At 38.4% G+C, this 24,188-nt stretch overlaps 1 protein-coding gene across 1 annotated transcript; it reads right to left on the reverse strand.

Moving 5' to 3' along the window:
* Nucleotides 1-520: 520 nt before the first annotated feature.
* LOC134542051 (loricrin-like) lies at nucleotides 521-8,058 on the reverse strand. Its single transcript, XM_063385904.1, has 2 exons — nucleotides 7,976-8,058; nucleotides 521-3,656 (listed from the first exon to the last, which is right to left on the reverse strand). The coding sequence occupies exons 1-2, from the start codon at nucleotides 7,985-7,987 to the stop codon at nucleotides 1,914-1,916; spliced, it is 1,755 nt and encodes a 584-aa protein (XP_063241974.1). The 5' UTR covers nucleotides 7,988-8,058; the 3' UTR covers nucleotides 521-1,913.
* Between the last annotated feature and the right edge of the window lie 16,130 nt (nucleotides 8,059-24,188).

Here is a 24,188-nt window from a genome sequence, read left to right on the forward strand (position 1 = left end):
ATATCAAAAAATATATAAAATTTAGAACCAATTTTTGTAAGAAATTCTGAGTGTTATCACGAAAATAGTTTTTCATTTATGTGTGCAAAAATAACCATAGTTATTTGTTGTTCAGAGTTCTTTCTTTTAGTATTACAAACTTTTTATTGGCAATAGGTTATCAAAGGATTCCCTTGTAAAATTACATAAATTATATTTTTCTATGTAGTTAATTAATTATCCCGTAAAATATTATCATAATTTTCAATTATGTTCATTTGAACTTTGGTTAGTGTTCAACTATCAAAGTTTGCATAATTTAAAATAAAAATCAGTATGTCACAAACTTCCCCCCCCCCTTTAAAATAAATAATTTATTTTCTGATTTTCATTGCAAATTTTAATAAACAAATACACGCTATAGAAACTACTAATGTACTTTCTTCACTGAATTAACACATGTGTACGGTTTGAAATTAAAAATAAAAATAAATTCTTTTAAAAATTTTATTTATTTTAGTTTATTATACAAAAGTAGAATACAGTTATATAGAAAAGGTATACAGATTTCACAGTAGAACTCTTACTATTCAATTAAAATAATAAATCTTTTTAACTAAATAATACAAAGAAATTTGCTAACACCGTGATTTTAAAATTTAGTAACAACTAAATAACTGTAACATTTTTAGACTAGTTATTAATATGTCTAATTTTATATTACATTGTCAGTGTTTATTATTTAATTCACATGCCGGAAATACAGACATTTCATCATTTAAATAGCTTTCACATAAGAGATTAATTAGGCTGGACATAGTAAGAAATAATATTATTTACACCAGCAGGAACACTTGCTAAAACGTTTACCATCATATATTTAAGAGACACCGTAATAAGGTATTTAAATTTTATCTAAAATAAACTGAAGATAAGCAATAACTAAAATTTAGGGTTAAAGAATTTAGATAACGAGGATGAAATTAGTTATATGGTATTTATGTCGTCAAATACTTAAGCTGGAAAAAAATTACTTCTTTGTTATTCATACTAACAATGTTATGAATTGAGGTGATTAGTATTGGTGTTACATCGGATAAAAGTATAATTTTAAAGTAAGAATTACATGTAATGTTTGATTCATAAACAGTAATTCAATAAAACATAATGACTACTAGTTTTGTTGGTTCTTAAAATTATTTAATTCTAGTACATAAATAATAGATAAACACATTGACTTGACTCTTTTTACTTGACATAAATTTGTCCACGTTTATAATATGAATGAAACTGTGGTAGTTTAAACATTATGTAATATCATGCCAATTAACAAATAGAATTAAATCATAAACGAACGTATTTAGACACCCAATAATAAAAATAAGTTTTCAAAGACTTAAGTTTATTGTTCTAAATAAATTAAAAAATGTAAACCACTACTGAAACTTACATAAAGTATTTTAAAAATTATTGGGCATGCACAGCTATCCGATAGTACATTCTAAATCTAAATTTTTATCTTGAATCTGTAAAATGTAACTGAAAATTTGCTAACAAGAGCTTACTGGTTAGTTAATTAATGTACTTCACTGTGAACCTTAGTAAGGAACTCACTGAAGTATTAGTGTAGAAACCGATGAAAAATAACATTTAATAACAGAACCAACTGTAAAAGTCTAGTTATTAGAAAAGGAGCTGTGTCAACTAATTCTCTGTCTAATTTCAATGATTCGGAACATTTGAAACCAATTAAAAAGAAGCCTGTGTGACATATTCATGAGTTTGAATGCAACAGTCTCTATGTCTTTAATAAACATGTTTATATATAGAGAACAAACATAAAAGAAGCTATTTCAAAGCACTACCAGTCCAGTCTTCCGCGAACTGTATGTGTAAAAAATTAAAAATTAAAAATCATTTGCATTCATTTTACACTAGTCCTTATCTTCATCAGTGTCATGATCGTCATCGTCGTCCCCATCATCATCATCGTCATCGTCGTCGTCGTCATCATCATCGTGGTCGTCGTCGTCATCATCGTCGTCGTCATCATCATCGTGGTCGTCGTCGTCAAAATGATGGCTATGGGAGCCTTTGCTGGTGCCTGTTAGGGCGAAACCATGGCTGTTATAGATGTGACTCCCAAGATCATAAATGTTTCCTCCAAGACCATAACTGAGGCCACCATGACCGATTATTTGTCCTCCGTAGGGAAAGCTGTGACCTGCTATTCCATAACTTTTTCCTACATGAGAACTGCTTTTTCCTGAGTGGGAAATGCTGCAACCTCCTATTCCGATGCTTTGTCCTCCATAGCCAGTACTCTGTCCTGCAAGGCCAATACTGTGTCCTCCGTAGCCAATACTATGTCCTCCGTAGCCAGTACTCTGTCCTCCTAGACCAATACTCTTCCCTCCGTAGCCAATACTCTGACCTCCATGGCCAGAACTCTGTCCGCCGTGGCCAATGCTGGAACCTCCTTTTCCAATGCTTTGTCCTCCATAGCCAGTACTCTCTCCTCCGTAACCAGTACTCAGGCCTCCATGGCCAGTACTCTGTCCTCCGTAGCCAGTACTCTGTCCTCCGTGGCCAGTACTCTGACCTCCATTACCAGAACTCTGTCCGCCGTGGCCAATGCTAGAACCTCCTTTTCCGATGCTTTTTCCACCATAGCCAGTACTCTGTCCTCCGTAGCCAGTACTCTGTCCTCCATGGCCAGTACTCTGACCTCCATGACCAGAACTCTGTCCGCCGTGGCCAGAGCTCTGTCCGCCGTGGCCAGTACTCTGTCCTCCATAGCCAGTACTCAGTCCTCCATGGCCAGTACTCTGTCCTCCGTAGCCTTTACTCTGTCCTCCGTGTCCAGTACTCTGACCTCCATGGCCAGAACTCTGTCCGCCGTGGCCAATGCTGGAACCTCCTTTTCCGATGCTTTTTCCTCCATAGCCAGAACTCTGTCCTCCATAGCCAGTACTCTGTCCTCCAAGGCCAGTACTCTGACCTCCATGACCAGAACTCTGTCCGCCGTGGCCAGAGCTATGTCCGCCGTGGCCAGTACTCTGTCCTCCATAGCCAGTACCCAGTCCTCCATGGCCAGTACTCTGTCCTCCGTGGCCAGTACTCTGACCTCCATATCCAGAGCTCTTTCCGCCGTGGCCAGTGCTGCAACCTCCTTTTCCTGTGCTTTTTCCTCCATAGCCAGAACTCTGTCCTCCGTAGCCATTACTCTGTCCTCCATGGCCAGTAGTCTGACCTCCATGGCCAGAACTCTGTCCTCCGTGGCCTGTGCTGTAACCTCCTTTTCCGGTGCTTTTTCCTCCATAACCTGAACTCTGTCCTCCGAAGCCATTACTCAGTCCTCCATGGCCAGTACTCTGACCTCCATAGCCAGAGCTCTGTCCGCCGTGCCCAGTGCTGCAACTTCCTTTTCCCATGCTTTGTGCTCCATAGCCAGCACTCTGTCCTCCGTAGCCAGCACTCTGTCCTCCGTAGCCTGCACTCTGTCCTCCGTTGCCACCTGAACTATGGGCTCCATGTCCTCCAGAGCTACTGATTTTCATACCATGACCATAGTTGTGTACTCTGGAGTTACTTTTACAGCCACATGTTTCAGCAGTGTTAGTGACGTCCCCATAAGACTTGTTGGCCAAAATCACTACGATGGCTATGACGACTACCTGTAACACACAAAAATTATGACTTAGTATTAATCCTGCTTATACCATATGAATTATCTGCTGTATTTTACAACATCCATTGACATGAGAAAATTTATAATATTTTGTATTATATATTCAGCTATCTGTATCACATCACGTAAATTAAAGTTATGTGTGATGATCTTTGAAACCATAAACCGAAAATTGTAATGCATATTTTGTTAAACAAAGCCGAAATTAGTACCATTTAATGATAATGTATGTCATGATTAAGATGTATATTACATCTTTATATATCTAGTTATTAAAATCAGATTGTAATAATATTCACGGATACATTTGACCTTCTGTATTACCTTCCTCATAAATGTTTATGATTCTCTGATATTTTTATATTACACATGATTAGATGTTAGTTTTCAAACGGAAGTATTAGTGTTCTCTTCCCGACCTATTCCTCTCGTCCTGGCACTCTATACAATTGCACTCATTAGCTTTCTTCAATGAAACCCTTGCATGGACCGCGCATTAAATCTTATTTAAATCTTAAGTCATATTGCCGTCGTAGAGGAAAAAGTGTTTCAAAGAAAATAGTTTATTAATCTTTCTTCGCCTTTATATAATATTTGAAATGTAAATTATTTTTGAATGTTATATGCACTCAGCGTTTATATTAATGCAACGAAATTTTACCTTTTCATATGTTCTCGCACGTGGCCTTTTTTTATATTGGCCGTTAGAAAATTGTAAGAGATATGTCTCGATGACTCATGTTAAGAAGACAATCCCCCTGGGTACTCATACGGTGTGCAGAGCTTCAGAAGAAACCACACAATTTTACAACGGCTCTAAATACATTGGTAAACAAGGTGTATGTAACACAGATCCGAATACCATTTTTATTATGTGTTTACCTTCCTGATAACGAAATAGTTTATAAAATTTAGTCATCACGTCCCATTTTTATGTTAACAACATATGGTACCATCATATTTTACCATAATATCACATTATTTCTCTATTTGAAGCTCGTCAGTTGGCAACACTGCAGAAGAGGGAGGGGGCAGTTTGATGTTCTTTGTTTTCTTCTTTCACTGTCAGTGAAATGCTGCATCTGTGAAGTGAGGTTATGTGTGTTTTCATTTAAAGTTTTGTGCGAAAATGGCATCAAAGCAGCGAAGACTTTGTATAAATTCACCAGATAAGTTTTTTTATATTTGTGTTATATTTTGGATGCAAAATAGGAGACCAAGATAGACAATGGGCGCCACAAAGTAGTTGTGTGAGCTGTCACCTAACACTTATTCAGTGGATGAAGGGTAACCGAAGTAGTATGCCATTTGCTGTACCTATGGTTTGGCGTGAACCAACTAACCACTTTAATGACTGCTACTTTTGCCTTACTAATACTGAAGGTTATTCAAAGAAGAAGAAGAACATTGACTATCCGACTGTACCTTCAGACATTAAACCTGTTCCTCACGGTGAGGGTCTACCCGTTCCAACTCCACCTTTGAACTGGGAAGATTTGGTAATTCCAAAACTAAATGACAATGAAGACTTACATTTGGAAACTAAAGAGTTGTTGGAAAATACCATTAATCCTACATATGTTCCTCCGTCTAGTGAGCCTCACCTTATCAAACAAAATGAACTAAATGATTTGGCCCATGAATTAGGCTTATCAAAGCAGCAGTCTGAACTACTAGGTTCAAGATTAAAAGAGAGCAAAAGGCACAACCATAACGTCCTTTAGAAAGAGAAATGCTAACTTCTCTGTATTTTTCAAAATTGAGGGGCCTATGTGTGTATGTTTCGACATTGTAGGGTTAATGAATGAACTTGGACTAACTCATGTTTCTACAGAGTGGCGACTTTTTATTGACTCCTCTAAGTCCAGCCTCAAGGCTGTTTTACTCCACAATGGAAATAAAAAGCCGTCAATTCCAGTTGCTTACTCTGTTTCATTGAAGGAGACTTATGACAACTTGGGTGCAGTTATAAGGGCAATCAAGTATGAAGATTTTAAGTGGCAAATTTGTGGTGACTTGAAAGTGATAGCTATATTAATGGGACTTCAGGGTGGCTTTACAAAGTATTGTTTTTTGTGCTTATGGGACAGCAGGGACCAAAAACAGCACTTTGTTAAACAATCATGGCTGCCAAGAAAATCTTATACTCCAGGGGAACAAAATGTGTTAAACGATCCTTTGGTTGACCCTAAAAATGTGCTACTTCCTCCTCTGCACATTAAGTTGAGTCTTATGAAGAACTTTGTAAAAGGCATGGACAGAGAGGGACCCGGTTTTAAGTACTTGTCGGAACTATTCCCAAAACTTAGTGAAGCGAAAATAAAAGAAGGTGTTTTCACTGTACCTGACCTCAGGAAGGTCATACGTGATGCTGAATTTGAAAAAAAGCTAAAAAAAAAAAACAGAATTGGCAGCTTGGAAAGCATTTCTGAAGCTGTTAAAAGGATTTCTTGGCAACAACAGAGAAGATAACTACAAGAGTTTAGTTCTTAACCTTTTGAAAACATACAGAGATATGGGTTGCCGAATGTCCCTTAAAATTCACTTCCTTCACTCGCATTTCAACTTTTTCCCGGAGAATCTTGGAGCTATAAGTGATGAACAAGGTGAGAGATTCCACCAGGATATAGCAACTATTGAAACGAGATACCAAGGCCGCTGGGATCCTGCAATGCTCGGAGATTACTGTTGGTTTTTGAAGAAGGAAGATGCCACACCACATAATAGAAAAAAATGAAAAAAACATGAACAAACTGTATATATGTATATATTTCAAAGATGCTCATAGGTAAAATAATGTGTTTAAGTTGTTTGAAAGAGAAAAAATTTATGCGTACAATTACATTACAAATTTTTGTTTTTATAATAAGTCTGTGGCGTTATTTTTCCTATATTTACCACTATATTGCCAGTGTCTCTATCACAAAAAAAACCAGACTTGGTAGATATTTTTCAGTGTCATTTTCGGATTCAGCAGGTAAAAGTACATAGGAATAAGTAAAAAGTATTCATGTTACATAAAAAAAAATATTTTTTTTGAAGACTAGTGATATCAGAGTGGGGTCTGTTTGTGAAAAATATTTATAAATGCGCTGAGGGCAGAAGGATAGCTATGTTTCTGTATTTTATTCTTAAACGTTATGTTTTAGAAGTGTGAAAACGGCTGAAATGCGTGTTTTCAGAATATTTTTTACACATGAAACATCCGGTAAATATTCTTGAAAGTACCCACGCGCCTTGCATTACACCCTTGTCATTATTTCTTCATCATCTAATTTCATGGTTAAATGTCATGGTTGCCCTATGCGTGACGAGAAGACCACGGCTAGTTCACTAAGCCTCTAATGCATAACCCTCCATTTACTTTACCTTTAAAAATCAAAGTACGCTAAACTGATTATGACCATTATTGTTTTTAATTTCTGACTTCATTTTAATTTAGCACCAGTCGTACATCTTACATCGTGTGTGGCCATAATTATGAATTATCTTCTTGATTAAGTGGCTAAATGTTTTCTTTATTCGCCCGTCACTAACGAGAGAAAAACAGTGATATGTTCTGAGGGTCTTTAACATCTCAGTTTCTTCACACGCGATGTTTGGAGACGAATACTTACTTTAAGCTTAATCACGATGTTACACGATAATCTTCGCAATTCTTTACATTAAGTTTTACAATTGGTCCTACTGCAACGCGAATGGGGAGTAAGACGACGGATGCGTTGGTCATGTTCCTAAATTCTCGGTTACCACACTTTGTTCTCATCGCAGGTTCATGTGCTTGCAAATGTCAGTTAGAGATTTGAATTTCACAGAGATAAACTACCTGCAGAATTACACTGTACGCTGAGTTATAGGTAATCAGAATTGTGTAAAGATTTGAACTTTTATAATTGTCAAAAAATTAAAATTAGTTAAGACGTATCAAATCTAAGAGAACTATTTGAATAATTGGCGTACATTTAATCAATGGTCATTTGTTAACTCCTAATAACCCAAGTTATTCCTTTTCCAAAATAAATTTGGTTTAATCAGATCTTTTTAAATTGTCTTCACATAATGGTAAAAAAAAATATCTGCATTAAATGCTTAATTTCGTGTGTGTGCACTGAGCAGACAGACAATATATTGACAAAAATGTTAATAGTCTAAGAATCATATTACTTTTCATTATTTGAGGTTTTGTGGTCGTTCTCTTTATCTAGTTCATCTTTTTACTGAATTTTTGTCAGAACTGCATGAACCAAAAAGAAAATAGCAACCTCAGAGTCCAATGAATACTTTGTAACCAAATGCATCACTTACCTTGGTCGACATAGTGCGTATGTCTCTAGAGCCCCTAGCGGGTGTTGTGGTGGGAGGCTCTGTCGAGTGTGCTTCTTCGTCAGGAACCACTGGGGGTTATATACCACCACGACAGGGTTGCTCCAAATGTGTCGGAGACATGGAATATTTTTGCGAAGAGCTAATCAGTTTTGATAGCCGGCTACGTTACTATTCCTTTCCGAGACGCGAAGTTTGAGCGGAACACCTCACATGACTATGCGGTTGACTTGGAGTAAATTAACAGCTCTGTAGTGCCTGGACGTTTCCGATATGCAGCTATCGTGAGTAAGAGTACGATAAGCTGCGGTCAGCACGCGCGCCGCATTACACTGCTCCGATGGCCCGCTTTGATGGAGCCGCAGGTTGACGTAACTAGAGAGCACAGAATGGGGTTGTTCCCCGGAAGACGCATTTAGGGAAGGGGGCAGTGCGCTAAACTGGCAGGGTAATTTCTACTTGAATATCTTAGTGTTAGAACACAAATAAAAATTGTTAGGGTAAATAAACAGAATTATTTGTATAGATAGATAAATGCATGGGCGTAAATTCCAAGGAAGGCATGGGAGGGGCTCGCCTCCCCTTCCTGGAGTTAAGAAGCCCCTCATTATTGTGGGAGGGGGGGAGCCGGCCTGCACTTACAAAAGTGTAGCTGTGAAGCGGGTTTGATGTCAAAACTACGTCTTATGGAAAACTTTCTAATTATTTTAACGTCTTCTGCGTGCATGTAGGCCAAAATAAGGGCAGTATACAACATACAAGCACCGTATCCAGACACAACGGGCAGAACTATAGGGCCATACCCCTCCCTATCCCTTTCGGACCGGTAATTTGCTTACCCCCCCCCCCCCCTCCCTCGTCAAAACTACAGATTTACGCGCTATTATACATGTATATCTTCAAATATTTAAAAACTGGTATATTACGCGTTCTACCCAACTTGTAATGACTGTATATAAACACATTGAGTTACCATCTAAATTAAATGACAAATATATTTGGAAAACTGCAGTGGAATTAATATGTGGTGGCGATATGAGGAATTGGGGAATGTTTTTTTTTTTGGTATGGTTTTAAAAAAAATGGGGGAAACGTTATATTAATTCTTTCCCAGGGTGGAAACTATTCTAGTTATGGTCCTGGGTGTCCCTAGACTTTCTGGGACCTTAATATTAGGGAGAGTGGCTTCACCGAAGGCTCCCCTCCCCTTTTTTGTTGGTTATAAAATCCTCCAGATAAAACGGGGGAAGATCCCAGAATTATTTGAAATATAAACATTTTAAGTCTACGTTTTTAAGCCAACCATGAAATCAAAATTTTAACATTAGTTTTGCAAATTTATTTATGTGTCGATCGTACAAAAATTAAAAACAAGGCGGATGAATTTTGTGTTATTAAAATCCAAATAAATTATTGTTACGTAAAGTAATGAATAGGATATTAGAATTAATGACGAGTAGTTTACTTTACAGGTGCGTCGGTATAGTTAAAGAGCTTTACATAAGTCTGGAGTCGCCCCTGGATGCTGTCCGATGGGTTCAACTCTATGACTAACCATCTCTTTCCTGTTATGCCGGTTTATTAGTTACGCAAGAAACGCAAGCTGCATAAGGTTCAATAACAATGTTTTCAGGTACTACGCATGAAGCAAAAGCATCGGACAACTTCCAACTTCCTGCGTTTCGGCTTGAAGAGAAACGTTGATTTTATTGTGAATACTCATTCTTTACTAGAATAACTAATTCTGCTAAACTACCAGTTAGTCCCAAAAGATTTTATACATACCAAAATAGATAGAGATACGTGTATACTAAACAAATGTCTATCTTGGCAAAAAAAAATATTCTAAATAAGGGCGCCTCTCAGTGATTTTAATAAAATTTTAGATTCTATGTCTCCAGTTGTAGAATCTGACTTAAACTTGAATGTGAACAACACGTGAAATTGAAATTGTATTGTATTGTTAATGTGTTTCCACAATACTTCCTAACAGAGTGACACTATCCTTACAAGTAATAACATAATGGTGTGTGACAAACGAATATATCAAATTTTAAAACTAAACAATTAAAATAATTCTCGCCATCTAAAATATTGTTGAGATTTATAGTGAAAATCTCATATGTGTGAAGTTACTTTAATAACAGTTGCTCCCAAAACATACAAAAAATAATATGAAAACCTATGAGTCAACTACATATTAAACACTGCACTCACACTAAACTCAGTCTTCAAGCAACATAGAAAGATACACTTAACTGTATTCATATCCTATGGATTGAATGGAATCATCGCAAAACAAAAACAAAAATAATGAAGTTACATTAATATTTCAATGTAGCAAGACAAATAAAAAAGATCTAATTTTGTGCGTATGTACGTCCAGATTAACATGCCTCATTTACAAAACCACAATAACTTTGTAAGTCTTCTCTGGTTATGAACAAATCCTTTCTATAACATTAACAAGTGACGATGACCACTTGGTAAAACAGGGTTCGACGATCGCAACTGGAGTTTCGAAGTCCGGAAGCTACCAGTGCCCTAGTTCTTCATGGGTCTGCAGTCCTCTGCTTGCGATGCAACACAGGACCTATGACGTCACTTCTTCGTTTAACACTTCGGCGCCTCTTGGTATGACTTAGCGCCTGCTAAAGCTCAGTTCTCCCACGTCGGCGACACATCCTCTTCCTTAATAAAAGTGACAAAAACCAGTATAGTCCTTGTACTTCAATGGTAGTCGAAGATTCTTTAGGTAGTAGTTCATGCTTCTTCACTCACGAATAACACCGTAATAGCACGACGATCCACGTAATACTTTCGCTTTAGTTCAACAACACTTAAACTACTTGATCTACTTAAAGTTCATTCTCATGTATTTGAGTCTGATACAATGAAGTTTCTTTTCTTCAGTACGGCGTAAAACTTAACACGACCTTCTGTTCAATAGCTTGAAACGTTCTAAAATAAAACGCTATAACAAACAAACTTTTTTTGCAAACTCCCTACACTTATTTTACTAGTAGAAAGTTGTAATTTCAAGAAAAAATATTTCCAAAGCTGTTTGTGCAATAAACAATATTTGACTTGAAATTATAAATCCATAAACTAAATAGTTATTATAAGTATCATAAAGCCAGAAATGCCAAGACAAACAATAAACCAATGAAAGCATTTATCTTATGTAAGGGATTCCCTTATAATTGGAAGTAAAGTGTTTCGAAAACTTTTAAAAACGCAGAAGTCAGTTGCACAAAAAAGACCACGATGTTCTTTGTATTTCGTTTAAACTTTTTAAACTTTCACGCCATGAAAGAAATTAACACTTTTTTTTAAAAAAAAGACCATTTATTTGTTTCAATGATAAATATGATACACTATAGTAAATCTGGCGTAGAAAAGTTTTTTTTCTACTGTTTTACAATTTTAAGTTATTTTATTGGTGTCGTCTTGTGACTTGCGTGTTGTTATTTTCTTGCGTTGAGGGCGTGTTGCTTTGGTACGTTCCGTGCTTAGTTTATAAACCCACCCTAATTTTTGTTGGTCTAATTCAAATAGAGGAAGATTATTACAAAAGCATCGCAGTCATGGAGGTATACGACAGAGGAGAATTCCAAGACGTTCACTTCCCATATATGCAGTTACACACCAAAATGTTTAACCTTCATAATTTTTTTTAATTTTTGCGTGTACAAGTGATCATAATGAAGTTAAAGTTTGGTCAGGTTGTCAGCCACACTTATCTCGTAAAATAAGTTTTTAAACTTCCCAGAAGCAAAAAGTCTGAAATTGCACTAACACATTTTTTTTGAGAGTGTTAATGAGGATGTGTGCGGCTTAGGCTTCGATTGATGAAAAGTTATGAAGAAATGTGAACAAACATTATCATTTAATATTCTCCTGAGTCAATGGTAACGCGCCTTTAAATATTGTGCGAAAACATAACATCAGAAACATACATTAAATAAATCGAACAACTACTACTTCATAAAACATATAAAAAATATTTTATATAATTCACCTTTGCTACGACTTACAACTGGTAACCGGAATATCCACATTTCAGACGACATTTTACACCAGAACACCTTGACTTTAACGTTTAAGCAACATGTTGTCTTCACAGTTTCTTAAGACTACAAAGATAACTTGGGAATCGGAGGATCATTTTCAAGTTATACATTATAAACAGGGGGAAAATACGTAGACTGTTTTAACTCACGTCTAGATTTACTGCAGTGAAACTACAGTGGTTATTAAAGGAATGAAAGGATTTTTTTACAAATAAAGATAAGAAAAAAGGAAGGAAAAACGAAGGACAAATTTTAAATTTGCTAACGTAAAAAAACCTGAATGATGAATTTAATGTTACCTTAGTGTTTAATATGTTTACAAAATGCCTCTTTTTCTTAATGAAAAATATTTATATGATCTTTAACTCAAAAACATGAACAATTATAATTATATTTTTAAAATAATCATAACATAGCAAACTAAGCAATAAGATACTTGTGCAATTAAAAATAAATAAAATAATATCGATTATTTCTTTAAGAAAGAAAAGTTTCAATGAGAGTAATAAGAGTGGTATCAAGAAAGTGAAAAAAATGTATAAAAATTAATTTTTTTTTTGTACTTTAATTTCTCAGATATTTCCTCTCGTGCCTATTCTCTGGTCAACTGATTGTTGTATCTAGGAACTTTAAAGATTAAAGAAGAAAGTATACTCCTGTACATAGATTATTTTTCATCTGTCCATGCATGAGTTTCTGCAAAAACAAATTAAAACCCTTAACAAGGTTAAAAATAATGTTAATAATGTCCCAGCTAACTCAAAATTGGTTTTATAATTACACATACATAAATACACGAACATGTTGGGTTCGAAATTACTGCTCAGATTTAATAAAAACGTTGCTATAAATTATTTCTGATGAAAATAAGGTCTCTCCAGAACAACGACTGACTTTTACTGCTTTTTTATCCTTTACTGAAAATTCACATCAGCACAAAGGCCGTCACCTCCCGACTACAACACGTTCCAGATAATTCACCACACACACACAGCAAAAACAAAAACAAATGTTCGTTGCTTCCAGAAATACATTTTTCTATAAAATGGTACTGAAATATCCGATGGAAAGATTATTTATTACTGCTAATAAATCCCATGATGTCCCACGAACTCATGGTACAAAACCATAAACTTGCATACATGGACGAAGACGAAACGACTCACGTTTACCACGTCATGGGCTTAACACCTATGACTGTAGTCAACGAATTCAGAATAAAATGTCGGTGCCGCCTGGACCACAGTCGCGAAATGTACTTTTCCACTACGTAATTATTTTACTTTTTGAGCCATAGCCCGACCGCGACCATTCGGCCCCACGATCATACCATGGCTAACTAGTAACTACCGACCTGACTACCTCCGTCCACGAAGGAGGTTAATGGTCACGTGTCACCCACAACCAATCACATACAAGCTTATGACCTAATTTCAAAAATCAGCCAATTAAAACAAAAATTACAAGAAATGAAACCCTCTGCATACAAATAACTAGAGTAATTTCCCTTCTCTGACTCTTTCCAATTCTGATGTTACATTTGTCCTTGAGTTCCCACGCTCGGCAGACAACTACCGTTTCTCTCATTCTCTCTCTCTCTCTCTCTCTTGCACTTCAGGGCACACCTGCCTCTCTCTTTCTCTCTCTAACACAGATTAAATTTTACCGTCATATTACATGATGCTTTCAAATAAAGGATAATAACTAAACAAGTATAATGAGAATAAACTTGAACACTTAACCAAATAGGCAGTAACGTTTTCGGCGGCTTTTAAAATTTAAATTATGTAAATTAACAGACATACATGGAAACATGAATTAATGAAAAATATCCCTTTCGGCACAGCCTACAGTGGTAGGTCGATTTCGACGTATGGATAAGGTGTACCCAATGGAATAAATAAGTAATTTTTTTTTGTTTGAAGACAATGCTGGTGGCTACTGAATGATATAGTTTAAATTTCTTTCAGAATAATTAGTTTAATTTATCCTTTTGAAACATAATAATTTTGAAGATTTTAAAAGCCTAGGTAAAATTAAATATTTTTTTTTTCTGAAATAAAATAAACCATATCACATAGTAGCCAGTAAAATTGTCTTTAAACCTAAAAAGTACTTTCTAATATTCAATTTAATTATTTTTATTTATATTGCACAAAAACATTACAAATGCAACAATGGCAGTTAAATATGCAAAAGGTATGCGAGTCATATATATATGTGTATATATCTATATATATGTGTGTATATATATATATATATATATATATATATATATATATATATATTCAAATTGTGAATGTTCAGCCACTCAAAAAGTCAGCACGTGTTACCGCGCGGAACGTACGTATAAAATAATAACCTGGAACGTGGCATACGCCCATAAAAAGGGTCCGCTTAGTCATTGCTGTATTTGTTTTAGTGAGGCAGAATGATAAGAGCTACGTTCGCTGGTGCTTCTTGCGCGGTGTCGCCTCTAAGCGCAAGGCTGTGGAGAGGCGTACAGTCTTATAGTTGTGCATATGAAAACTATGGGTTTTTGAGTGATAATCATAACATCATATGGCAGAGACATAAAAATAAAGGTGCATGTCCCGTGAGTACTTTCAAGAATACATTCGAATAATTATTATTCTCGAAACACGCGTATTAACCACTTTCACTCATAAAACTTCATATTTAAAACTAAATACGGAAACAGAACTACTCATCCGCTCTCAGAGTATTCTTAAATGGTTTTTGCAAATACCGCTGTGATATCTTGAGCAGTTTTCTGAAAGGTGGAGCTCTTAAAGTAGGGGCATGATATTCTAAAGCCTGGTAACATTTGAGCACATTTATATATATTAACAAGGACAACAATTACTAAGTTCGGGTGGGTATTTTCTGCATAACAACTGTGAAACTTTAAGCGTTTTAAAAATAATTATTTGTGAATTAAAATGTAACACTTATTCGAGGGTGGATGGATTGTTCGCCAAACTTCCAGGTACAATGAGCATACTGAACGGTCAAAGGAACAGCCTTCGAGGAGGTTGATTCAATCCACAAAGCTCTGCTCGAGCTCTCTCGAGCCACTGTGGAAGCTAGGGCCGGCCGGAGTATACGCGCCGAAGACATTGACGTCATGTGCGGGACTACGACAGTCAGTGGAGCTTGGTTCTCCAGTTCAGGCACGTGACTCTTGGTGAAGGAGGAGGATGAGGGGCAGAGAGAGGGCGAGAAGGCGGGTACAAATGTATCTCGTGACGTCACGGCGGAGCTAATCCGGGGCGGGGTATGGACGGCAGTCGGAGGGACTGCTAGGTCGAGGCGATGGAGGATGAAGCAAAATAAGTAAAAGCAAGAGCTTGCCCCCCAGTACAGGTTGAGGAAAAGGGGTGGAAGTAAGGAGGGCGAGCCAGAAGACGACATAAAATTGACGCCTGGTCCGGCGCGAAGGTCAGACAGCCCGCTACGCTTTGGGCAACTGCAGACAGCATGGGTCCGTCGGCAACATGTAAGAGCGTAAACATTTATATCACCGGCTCTACGATTTTTTGACGCAAACGAATTACTTAATATTGTTACGATCTACAGGGTTCGTAAAGGATAGCCCCAATTAATAGATTTTACTACACACCACACAGTTTTATTGATGGCCACTACTTATGTCACTTACAATTAATCTTCTAAAATGGCAAATAATCATTTTGACTTAAAAAATGTTGCTTCCCCAGTCACTTGTTTTCACACACACCACACACCTCGCTGGGCCGCACCTCTGGCAGCAGCTCTCGCCGCAGCACTCCTCGCGGACCTACGTCGCAGGACTTTGTCGCCACACTCCGCCACCGCCCGTCGCAGTTCACTTCGCCGAGGACCCACTCGACGTCTCGCTCGGAACATCGCTCGGAATTCCGCCGCGCCCGCGACACTATTACCCGGAAAACTCCGCCGCGGGAGAACTCCCGACTGAACTCACTCACTCACTCCCTGCCTTGGAACCTTCGTCCAAGGACTTCGCCACTCTGCCGCACCCGCGGCACTATCGCCGTGGAAACTCCGCCGCGGGAAAACTCCCGGCTCAATTCTGACTGCCTCCCAGGCCGGCGTCCTCGGGCATATATATATAGGCCCAGGCGCAATTCCAGAACTCACGAGCACGACTGGGGACAGTCGCGTCATACCGCGCCGACCCGACGGCAGAAATCTCTCGAAATACTTGTCGTTGACTCGCGTAACTCCGCAGCTGTCAGGTTTCGGATGTCAAACTATCAGCGGCGTGCGTGAGCTAGGGAAGGAGGGGGGAAGCGGCGACCCTGGTGCGCGTAGCACGTCTCACGTTTCAGTGGCCATCTGACAGCCAGCTAGCTCTGCACCTGCGCGTGACGCGGAATTTCTCATGTTCCTAACAATATTATTAAACAACTAGTTAGTTGTAAGGCGCCCGTTGAAAAAGGGCGAATATAACAAACAAATTAATATACACATAATATTTATTAAAATTTCAATTTATTTTAATATATGTGCTGTGCTGTTACATGACTATCCCGTGCACAGAAAATGTATTGTTTTTATTTTAAATAACATTTTTATATAATTATTTTTTGTTTACATTTTCATGTTTATGCTCTATTGTTGTTTATTGGATGTATCTACGGCGTAGCCCGAGTGACATTGAAGCCTCAATTGGCAAGACCCCTCTAGGGAACTAATGACTTAAACTGCAAATTGAACTTTTTGCATGTAATTGGTATAAGAGAATTTTCATTGTTGAAAATTAACTTTTTAAATTTGAGACATTTTAGTGTTTTAAGATGTATTGTTGAATGTCTGTATTTTGTTTTGATGGGTTAATAACGTCAACGATCTTTGTGTTTCGGCCAATGAGAGGCCGAGCCGCTTAAGTGAAGCGTCTTTAAAAAAGTTAGAAAAAAGTTTGGAAAGGCTACGGCGTTGGCTAGACAGCCTGGGTTGCAATCCCCTTGAAAATCCGATAATTCAACCAGCTAAATAGGTCATCCAGTTGAAAGAATGTTTTGTATCGCCGTCTAAATATAAATATAAGACAGGGCACATCCTACATGATGTGTATTTAGGTGTGATATTAACGTGAGTAAAACCGACTCATTATGCTACACTGAAAATACCGTTTTCTGTCTAAAACGGAACTTGATCCTGCCAAAGACGTACATAAACATTGATTACTGTGTCGAACTACGTAAAGCCCTGCAGAGACAAACGTTTTTAAGCCAATTACTATTCTGTTTTATACTTTCCTAGTTCTAACCCAAAGGTGAAATGAGACGGAGTTCTCATGATGTTCTACCTTCCCTACACACTGAATTCAGCCGAGGTACACTATTTTAATTTGAATGTCAACGATAATAAATTATATTTTGATACATTATCTTCGATCTAAGAGTGAGAGCAACAGACATATTAAATTAAATTAATGAACTTTTGTTATATTTGTCATGTGTGCAACATATCTCCTGTTTATTTGAGAAACATAAGAGTATACCACTGGCCAAGCCAATAATAGATATATATTTATTTTATTAAAGATTATTTGTTTAATTCTAATTTTATTTTATTATTATTTCACAGTGTATATGTTTTCAACAACCCTAAATCTACATGTTTTTCACTCTTGTACAAATACTAGATCTGGAGTGTTATATTCTTTTTCTCTTATGTATTCCAATACACTTGTTCTATCTTGATAAAAAAATAAAGGTTTATATAAGAGTGGCACCCAGAAACAATTCTAAAAATCAAAGCGTCTCTACTGGACAGTGGGACCATACTAAGGAGTAGATTTTTGCAAACACCTACTGATAACACAGCAGTACTTAAAAATATCCATATTTATTCAGAGTATTATTCACAGTATTGTGTAGGAATAACTCAGAGTGTTCACCAACGTGGTTTTCATTATTGCCTACAGCAAAACAATATACTACGACTCGAGGAGCCAATTCAGAGTTTAATTCAGAGTGTCAACCCAACAGTGGGGCCCGATTTGCTTGTATCAAATCTGATAGGTTTATTGACATCCAAGCATTTAGCTGAACTTTGAAGTGGACAGAATATTTTGTGTAATTGGTAATGATATAGGTAGTAAAGGTTTTACACAATGGCTCAGCAGGCTTACAACCTTAGGAGCAGAGCTAACAGCGTATGTGAAGAGTGTCCTACTACACACTGTTCAGACAGTGACACACTTACAGCCACGGAGGACAGTAGGTCACCCGAAACAAGAGAAATGACTGTACCTATACACTCACACACACTGTCTAGTGAGAGGTTAGGGCAGCCAGTGTCACTGCTTCCCAAAGGGGGAATGACACAGGAAAAGGACATGACAATAACTACATCTGAAACATCCACACCGAGTCCTGACCTGACACAAATACTACATCAGATGTTGCAACAACTCTCCAAGCAGGCAGAGTAATCTGAGAGCAGTATTATGTCTCAACTGTCCAGTAAAGCAGAACAACTCTCCAGGCAAGCAGAACAGTTGGAGGCGAAATTAACTCCAATGGAGGCAAAATTAACTTTGACTTGCTCCAGTTTGCAGAGTCTGGAACACAGTATAGAGGAAAAGCTGGTACAGCAGCAGCGGGAGATTGAACAGGTAGTGGAAAGGGTGGTACTGACAAGCGAGCGAGTAGGAGAGTTGGAAACCCAGCTACTATCCATTCGCGAGAATGTAACCCTGGAGCAACATGGTCTGCGGGAGTTTTGTCAGCGCAGCCAGCCGAGTATGAGGGACGAGCTGCATGGGCAGACCCGACGACTCGAGGTCAGGCTAGAGGACATGGAAGTAGTGACCTCCAATCTGCGTGATTGCCTGCATAATTTAACTGTAAATCAGAGTCGTACGCTGACGCAGCTGGTGGTACCCAGCGAGATGTACCTGAGGTGTCACATACTGATACCGGTAGACAGCTGTACCCCACACCTGAGTGCAGGTATGACCCACCCATTGCAGAGTCACTACCCAGACATTCTGCAGAAACTAGAGCAACAGCTGAGCCTAGGGCACATACAACCACAACTGAGCACAACCTGGATCCGGTAGCTCTCATGCACCATCCAGCAAAAGTATGGGCAGAGGCCATGCCTACTTTCGCCGGCCGAGCTAATGAGAGTCCCATGCGGTTTCTCAGGAAATTCGAATATGCCGCCATGTTCAATTTAACTGAAGTAGAGATTTTGAAGTGCCTGAATAATGCTTTGAAGTGTCAAGCATTCTATTGGTGGGAGCTGACAAGCGCTAACACCCACAGCTTCGACCAGTTCAGAGAGCTGTTTAAACAACAGTACTGGAACATCCGCATCCAGAGTAACTTAAGGGCACAACTACATGCGGAAAAATATGATCCACGGAAGGGCACATCTCTCGTAGCGCACTTGTCAGTAATGTAGGACAAGACCAGATATTTGGATCTTCCGATGACGGACGAAGAGTTTGTGGCCACCATGTCAACCCAGCTGCCTTTGAAATATCAGAAGCAGTTGTCTGGTCTGCACTACCGGGATGTCACCGAGTTTCGTGACAGACTGCTAAATTACGACAAACTCGAGAAACTGGATCGAGTGGCAACAAGAACAGAGGAGGCGGACCGAGCACCACCCCACCAGAGGCAGCACCAGGTCAACCCTTACTGGCAAAACCGTGAGGGGAAGCAGAAACCGGAGCGCCAGGCAGCAGTCAACTACATCAGCTGGCAGGCAAGGGGGGAAGCACCTCGTGGTAACGGCGGACACTACAACAGATACCAGAGGGCGCCCTACAACAGGAAGCGCACCTGGTGGCCCAGTAACAGGAGCTACCACAGCGGCGAAGAGGGGGCAGAACGAGCCAGGAAGAGTGCCCGGGACGACGAGAGGAGGCGGTCCCACTCGCCGGAGCAACGGCCACCCAGGGAATACCGCAACTACAGTCGTCATACCTCGTCTGATGACGAGCGAGAGTACCACTACAATCAGCATCGCCGAATGAAGGAAAGGCAGTATTACGACCGACGTGAGGATTCCCGCCTTCCATACTACCGAAGTCCCAAGACAACAGAGAGCGGTGGAGGCAAGGCCCACTTCAGCCACCCATCTGAACAACCGGCATCGCTGAACAGGATGTTTCGCCAGAACCAACAAGGAGGAGCAGCAAACCAACAAGGAGCGCGCCCGCGCTACCTATAGGACAACCTTGTTGCGGCAGAGTTCAAGGCCGCAGTCACTGAAGCTGCAGGTACCAGTACACGGTACAACCACAACAGAGCTGCGCTAGACTCGCAGGATGCGCGAGTGTCATCAGGCGCATTGTACTAACTCCGAGGCGATCAACCCTATTTATCTACCCCGATTGAATCAAGAACCAGATGAGAGAAATCTACCCACCGGTGAAGAAGTGGAGAACTTCATAAGCAAGAAGCTAACACCTGAAGCTGCAGTCCACAAGAGAAGGCACCCCGCATCAAAACTATCTACCTTCAAAATTGGTGACCTAGTGCTCAAGAAAACTAATCCAGTGAGCAGAGCTTGGAAGAATGTTACCAAGAAATTGTTTTTGTTGTTTGATGGTCCATATGTAGTAACCGGAATCATCCATGACAATTGCTATTCCTTAGGCGAGCCATCAAGCAACAGGCCAATCGATAGGCCGCTACAATATTACACAGCTGAGGGAGTATAAGAACCCTACCACTGCAAGATAAATATTGGTCGACGCACGAGTTAATGTTTACCTCATTGGCATGTGAGCGAGTATGCTGGAGTAACAGCTGAGAGCAGTCTGTATGTGATGGCTAGAACAAGAGCCATGTAGTCCCCGTGTTCAGAATGTGTTATGTTATTATGTTTATTGTACGCCAGGAGAGGCGTAATGTAGCCGTCGAGTATACCCTTGTGTAAGAGCGGAAGTGTAATTCGCGCCAGTGCCCTGTGACGAGGTGAAGTGACATGCCACCCGCACTGGGATTGAGTAGCCAGTGCAGCTATTAGATATCGGTATAATATTATTATGATTTATGTGAGTATTTTACGGCTGATGAATTCTTCGATTGGGTACTGACCCACTAACACTAACACATATTGGGAAGCACTAGACTCGCCCTATTTACTGTGAAGAGCTATGTAATTACCTAGCAAGAAGACATGAGTGTAATTGTGTTCGACAAGATCCATGTGTGATGTTATCCCTCCTAGCTGTGTACACATGTGTAAGCACTGGCATGCAAAGCAGTTCCACAAGCACAAAACACTTTGCAACTACAGGCAAAAATATTCTAGGTTACCTTGTTGTGGGTTAATCCAGTTGTGATTGCACTTCACTGTAGCACTGATTTTTGCAGAGATCACCACAATTTAAAATGAAAGAGATATATTATTTTTGTTGAATATGAGAAATTTGGTAAAATTTTGAAGGAGTTATCCTTTTTCCGATGTTTTAGGTTGGTATCACTTGGGGATACTGATTAAAAAAGTATGCATCCATTTCACATACAAATCCAATCTATTAGTGGTGTTGCATTTAATTAGGTTTTATTCCTATATTTTGTTGTTGAGAGGGAATGCTAATCTGATATGAAATGATAACAAGAAATTTGCAGAAGACATCTATTCGAAGTTTTATTGGGAATAGGACCCTATACAGAAAATTTGTAAATTTCTCTGTACGATGCACGCGATTTTCGAAGTTTATTATTGTGTATTTGTTGACGATGAAGAATCTTGATGTAGGCTGACCTGAAAAACACTGTGTAGAACCCTATGTCGCGAGATAACGCGCTTTTGCAGTGAGTGTCCACAGGCCTCATATAAATAAACTTCAAGCTACTGCATTCTCCAAGCAAGAGAAAAAAATCAAATAAAATATAAAGATTTAATGTATTAAACCAGCATTGAAGAAAAGAGAAAACAGAAAGATACTGCTCAGGAGAGCAGTTGCAAGCTTTCCTGAAAACACATGTTGTTTTGTTTACCATTGATATGATAGCAGATTGCTATTTTGCACAGAGGTCAGGAGCCTCAGATTCTGTACAAGGCTCAATTCCGATAGGGAAAATATTCATGAGAGATGACCGTGATTTCCAACCCAGCGAAGCCCGCTGCGGGTCGACAAAACACGAAGAAGATGAGAGTGAAATGCAAGATCAGTGAACAGCTGATCAGCTCTGATAATCGTAGAGTGAAATCAGAAGCCGCCAGGGAAAATAAAAGAGTTCCATTAACACGCTCGTCGAGACGACTGAAAAAGATGGAAGAAAAAAAAAAAGACAAGAGAATTCGCCTGCCGCAGTAATAAAAGAGGCGGATAAAATAGACGAGTAAAGAAACATGTAGTGTGATTTCTTGTATACAGCCTTGTCACCTAGCTAAAAATACTTTGTTTAGTTAAAAACATTTTGTTTTAATAATGCCATAAAATGCTAGTAAAAGAATAGGCAATCTTAATAGCCTAGGACAATGTAAATAGATGTAATGTAAATGTTATGAGATGATATTGTGAACTGTAAGATTTTGTGAATTATTGAGGAAATGTAGATGCACAAGATGCATGAAATTGATATGTTAAATGAATTGTGAAACATCTAGGCAGCACTATGCCTTAGGCTGCAATTGAACAAATGTAAGATCACACTCTAATAATATGAGATATGTTAACCTACAAGTTAATTTAATGCAAAGTTGTAATAATTTGCAAACAATTATGAATATGTTATTATTGCTTTAGGAGCTTATTGTTTGTTAAGCTAATTTATTATTGATGTTAATAATTTAAAAGCTGAGAGCTATTTAAATAATTTAAGATTTTTCATTGTTACAGTATATTAAAATTCTTAATATAGTTGGTTGGCTAGTGGTACATTAAGGGCTGTATCTACGCCCCATAATAACTCGAAGAACATATCTTTATTTTCTAAAGCTTTTTTCGTAAACCATGCAAGATACAGAGTTCAATGATTTTATGCCACAAGAAGATACGTATAGAATTACAACTACAGTTTCAAAATTGTGTATATGTTCTTTTTAAAATATAAAAAAATTCATAAAAGTAAGAAACAATAACTTCAATTTACGAGTAACTTATTAGTATTTTTACAAAAGTAAAACTATACGATTGAAGTTCGCATTATTGCGAATAAAATGGTATATTAAAAGTATATGGTTACCGCGACAATAGTTTAGAAATTCTTAATCGCAGATGGTCATTTTTCGTGCTGCTAGGGCCTGGTTCGTGCTGCCTGTGCGGGAGAAGGCATGAAGCTTCCGAGATACCGAGGTTGGTGGGGGAAGCCTGACGCCGCGGTAGGGGAAGTGATGTTTGTGGTGCCTGGCAGGGGGGAAGGGTGGAAGGGGGGAAGCGCGTGGCTTTCCGGCTTATCTTCAGTGCTCAAGGCTGCTGTCTGCCTATGCTAGAGCGAATGAATTCCATTGACGTGATGTGTCCGACTAATGGTTATGGTTTAGCTCGAAAAAATAGTAATTTTGAAATGCTTGCTGTTATACAAGTAGTTCGCATTTGTGTTTCTTGAATGTAAGTAGAAGAACTACTATGGAACAGAAATGTGATAAAAGGAAGGGGAAATGGGGCCAATTGAATTTGAGTGCACACCGAAGAAAACGAAAAGCAATTGCTTTGATTGCATATCAAAAGCAAAGGTTAGTGTATACGTCTACGTCTGGATAAAACTATAATTTGTAATATATGGTAATTATGGTTTGTTACGTGAAAAATAATATTTCTCTGCACAAGAAGTGCAAAAAAAAAAAAAAGCAGAAAATCTGACAGTAACAGAGGATACTTGGCAGAATTCAGAAAAATGTTTGACTGTGGAGCACGAAGAAATTCAGTTAGGTTCACGACCAGGAACAAGTTATACGGAGAACGAAATACAGGCACAAAAAACGGATAAGTAAGTTTCCTGTTAAAAAATGTATTCTCCAATACTTGTTCAACTATAAAATTTTTAATAAAAGTTTTAACTTCGGGTTTATTTAGACATTCGAGAAACAAAAAATCGATTCAAAATCCGGAAGTAGGTAATTAGATTTTCCCGTATTATGAACAACCAAATTGAACTGTACATAATAATTGTACAGTGCATTTAATTTCACTTATGAATACT

The sequence above is a fragment of the Bacillus rossius genome (genome assembly GCF_032445375.1).
Source record: "Bacillus rossius redtenbacheri isolate Brsri chromosome 4 unlocalized genomic scaffold, Brsri_v3 Brsri_v3_scf4_2, whole genome shotgun sequence".
In the NCBI taxonomy this organism is placed as follows: Eukaryota; Metazoa; Arthropoda; class Insecta; order Phasmatodea; family Bacillidae; genus Bacillus; species Bacillus rossius.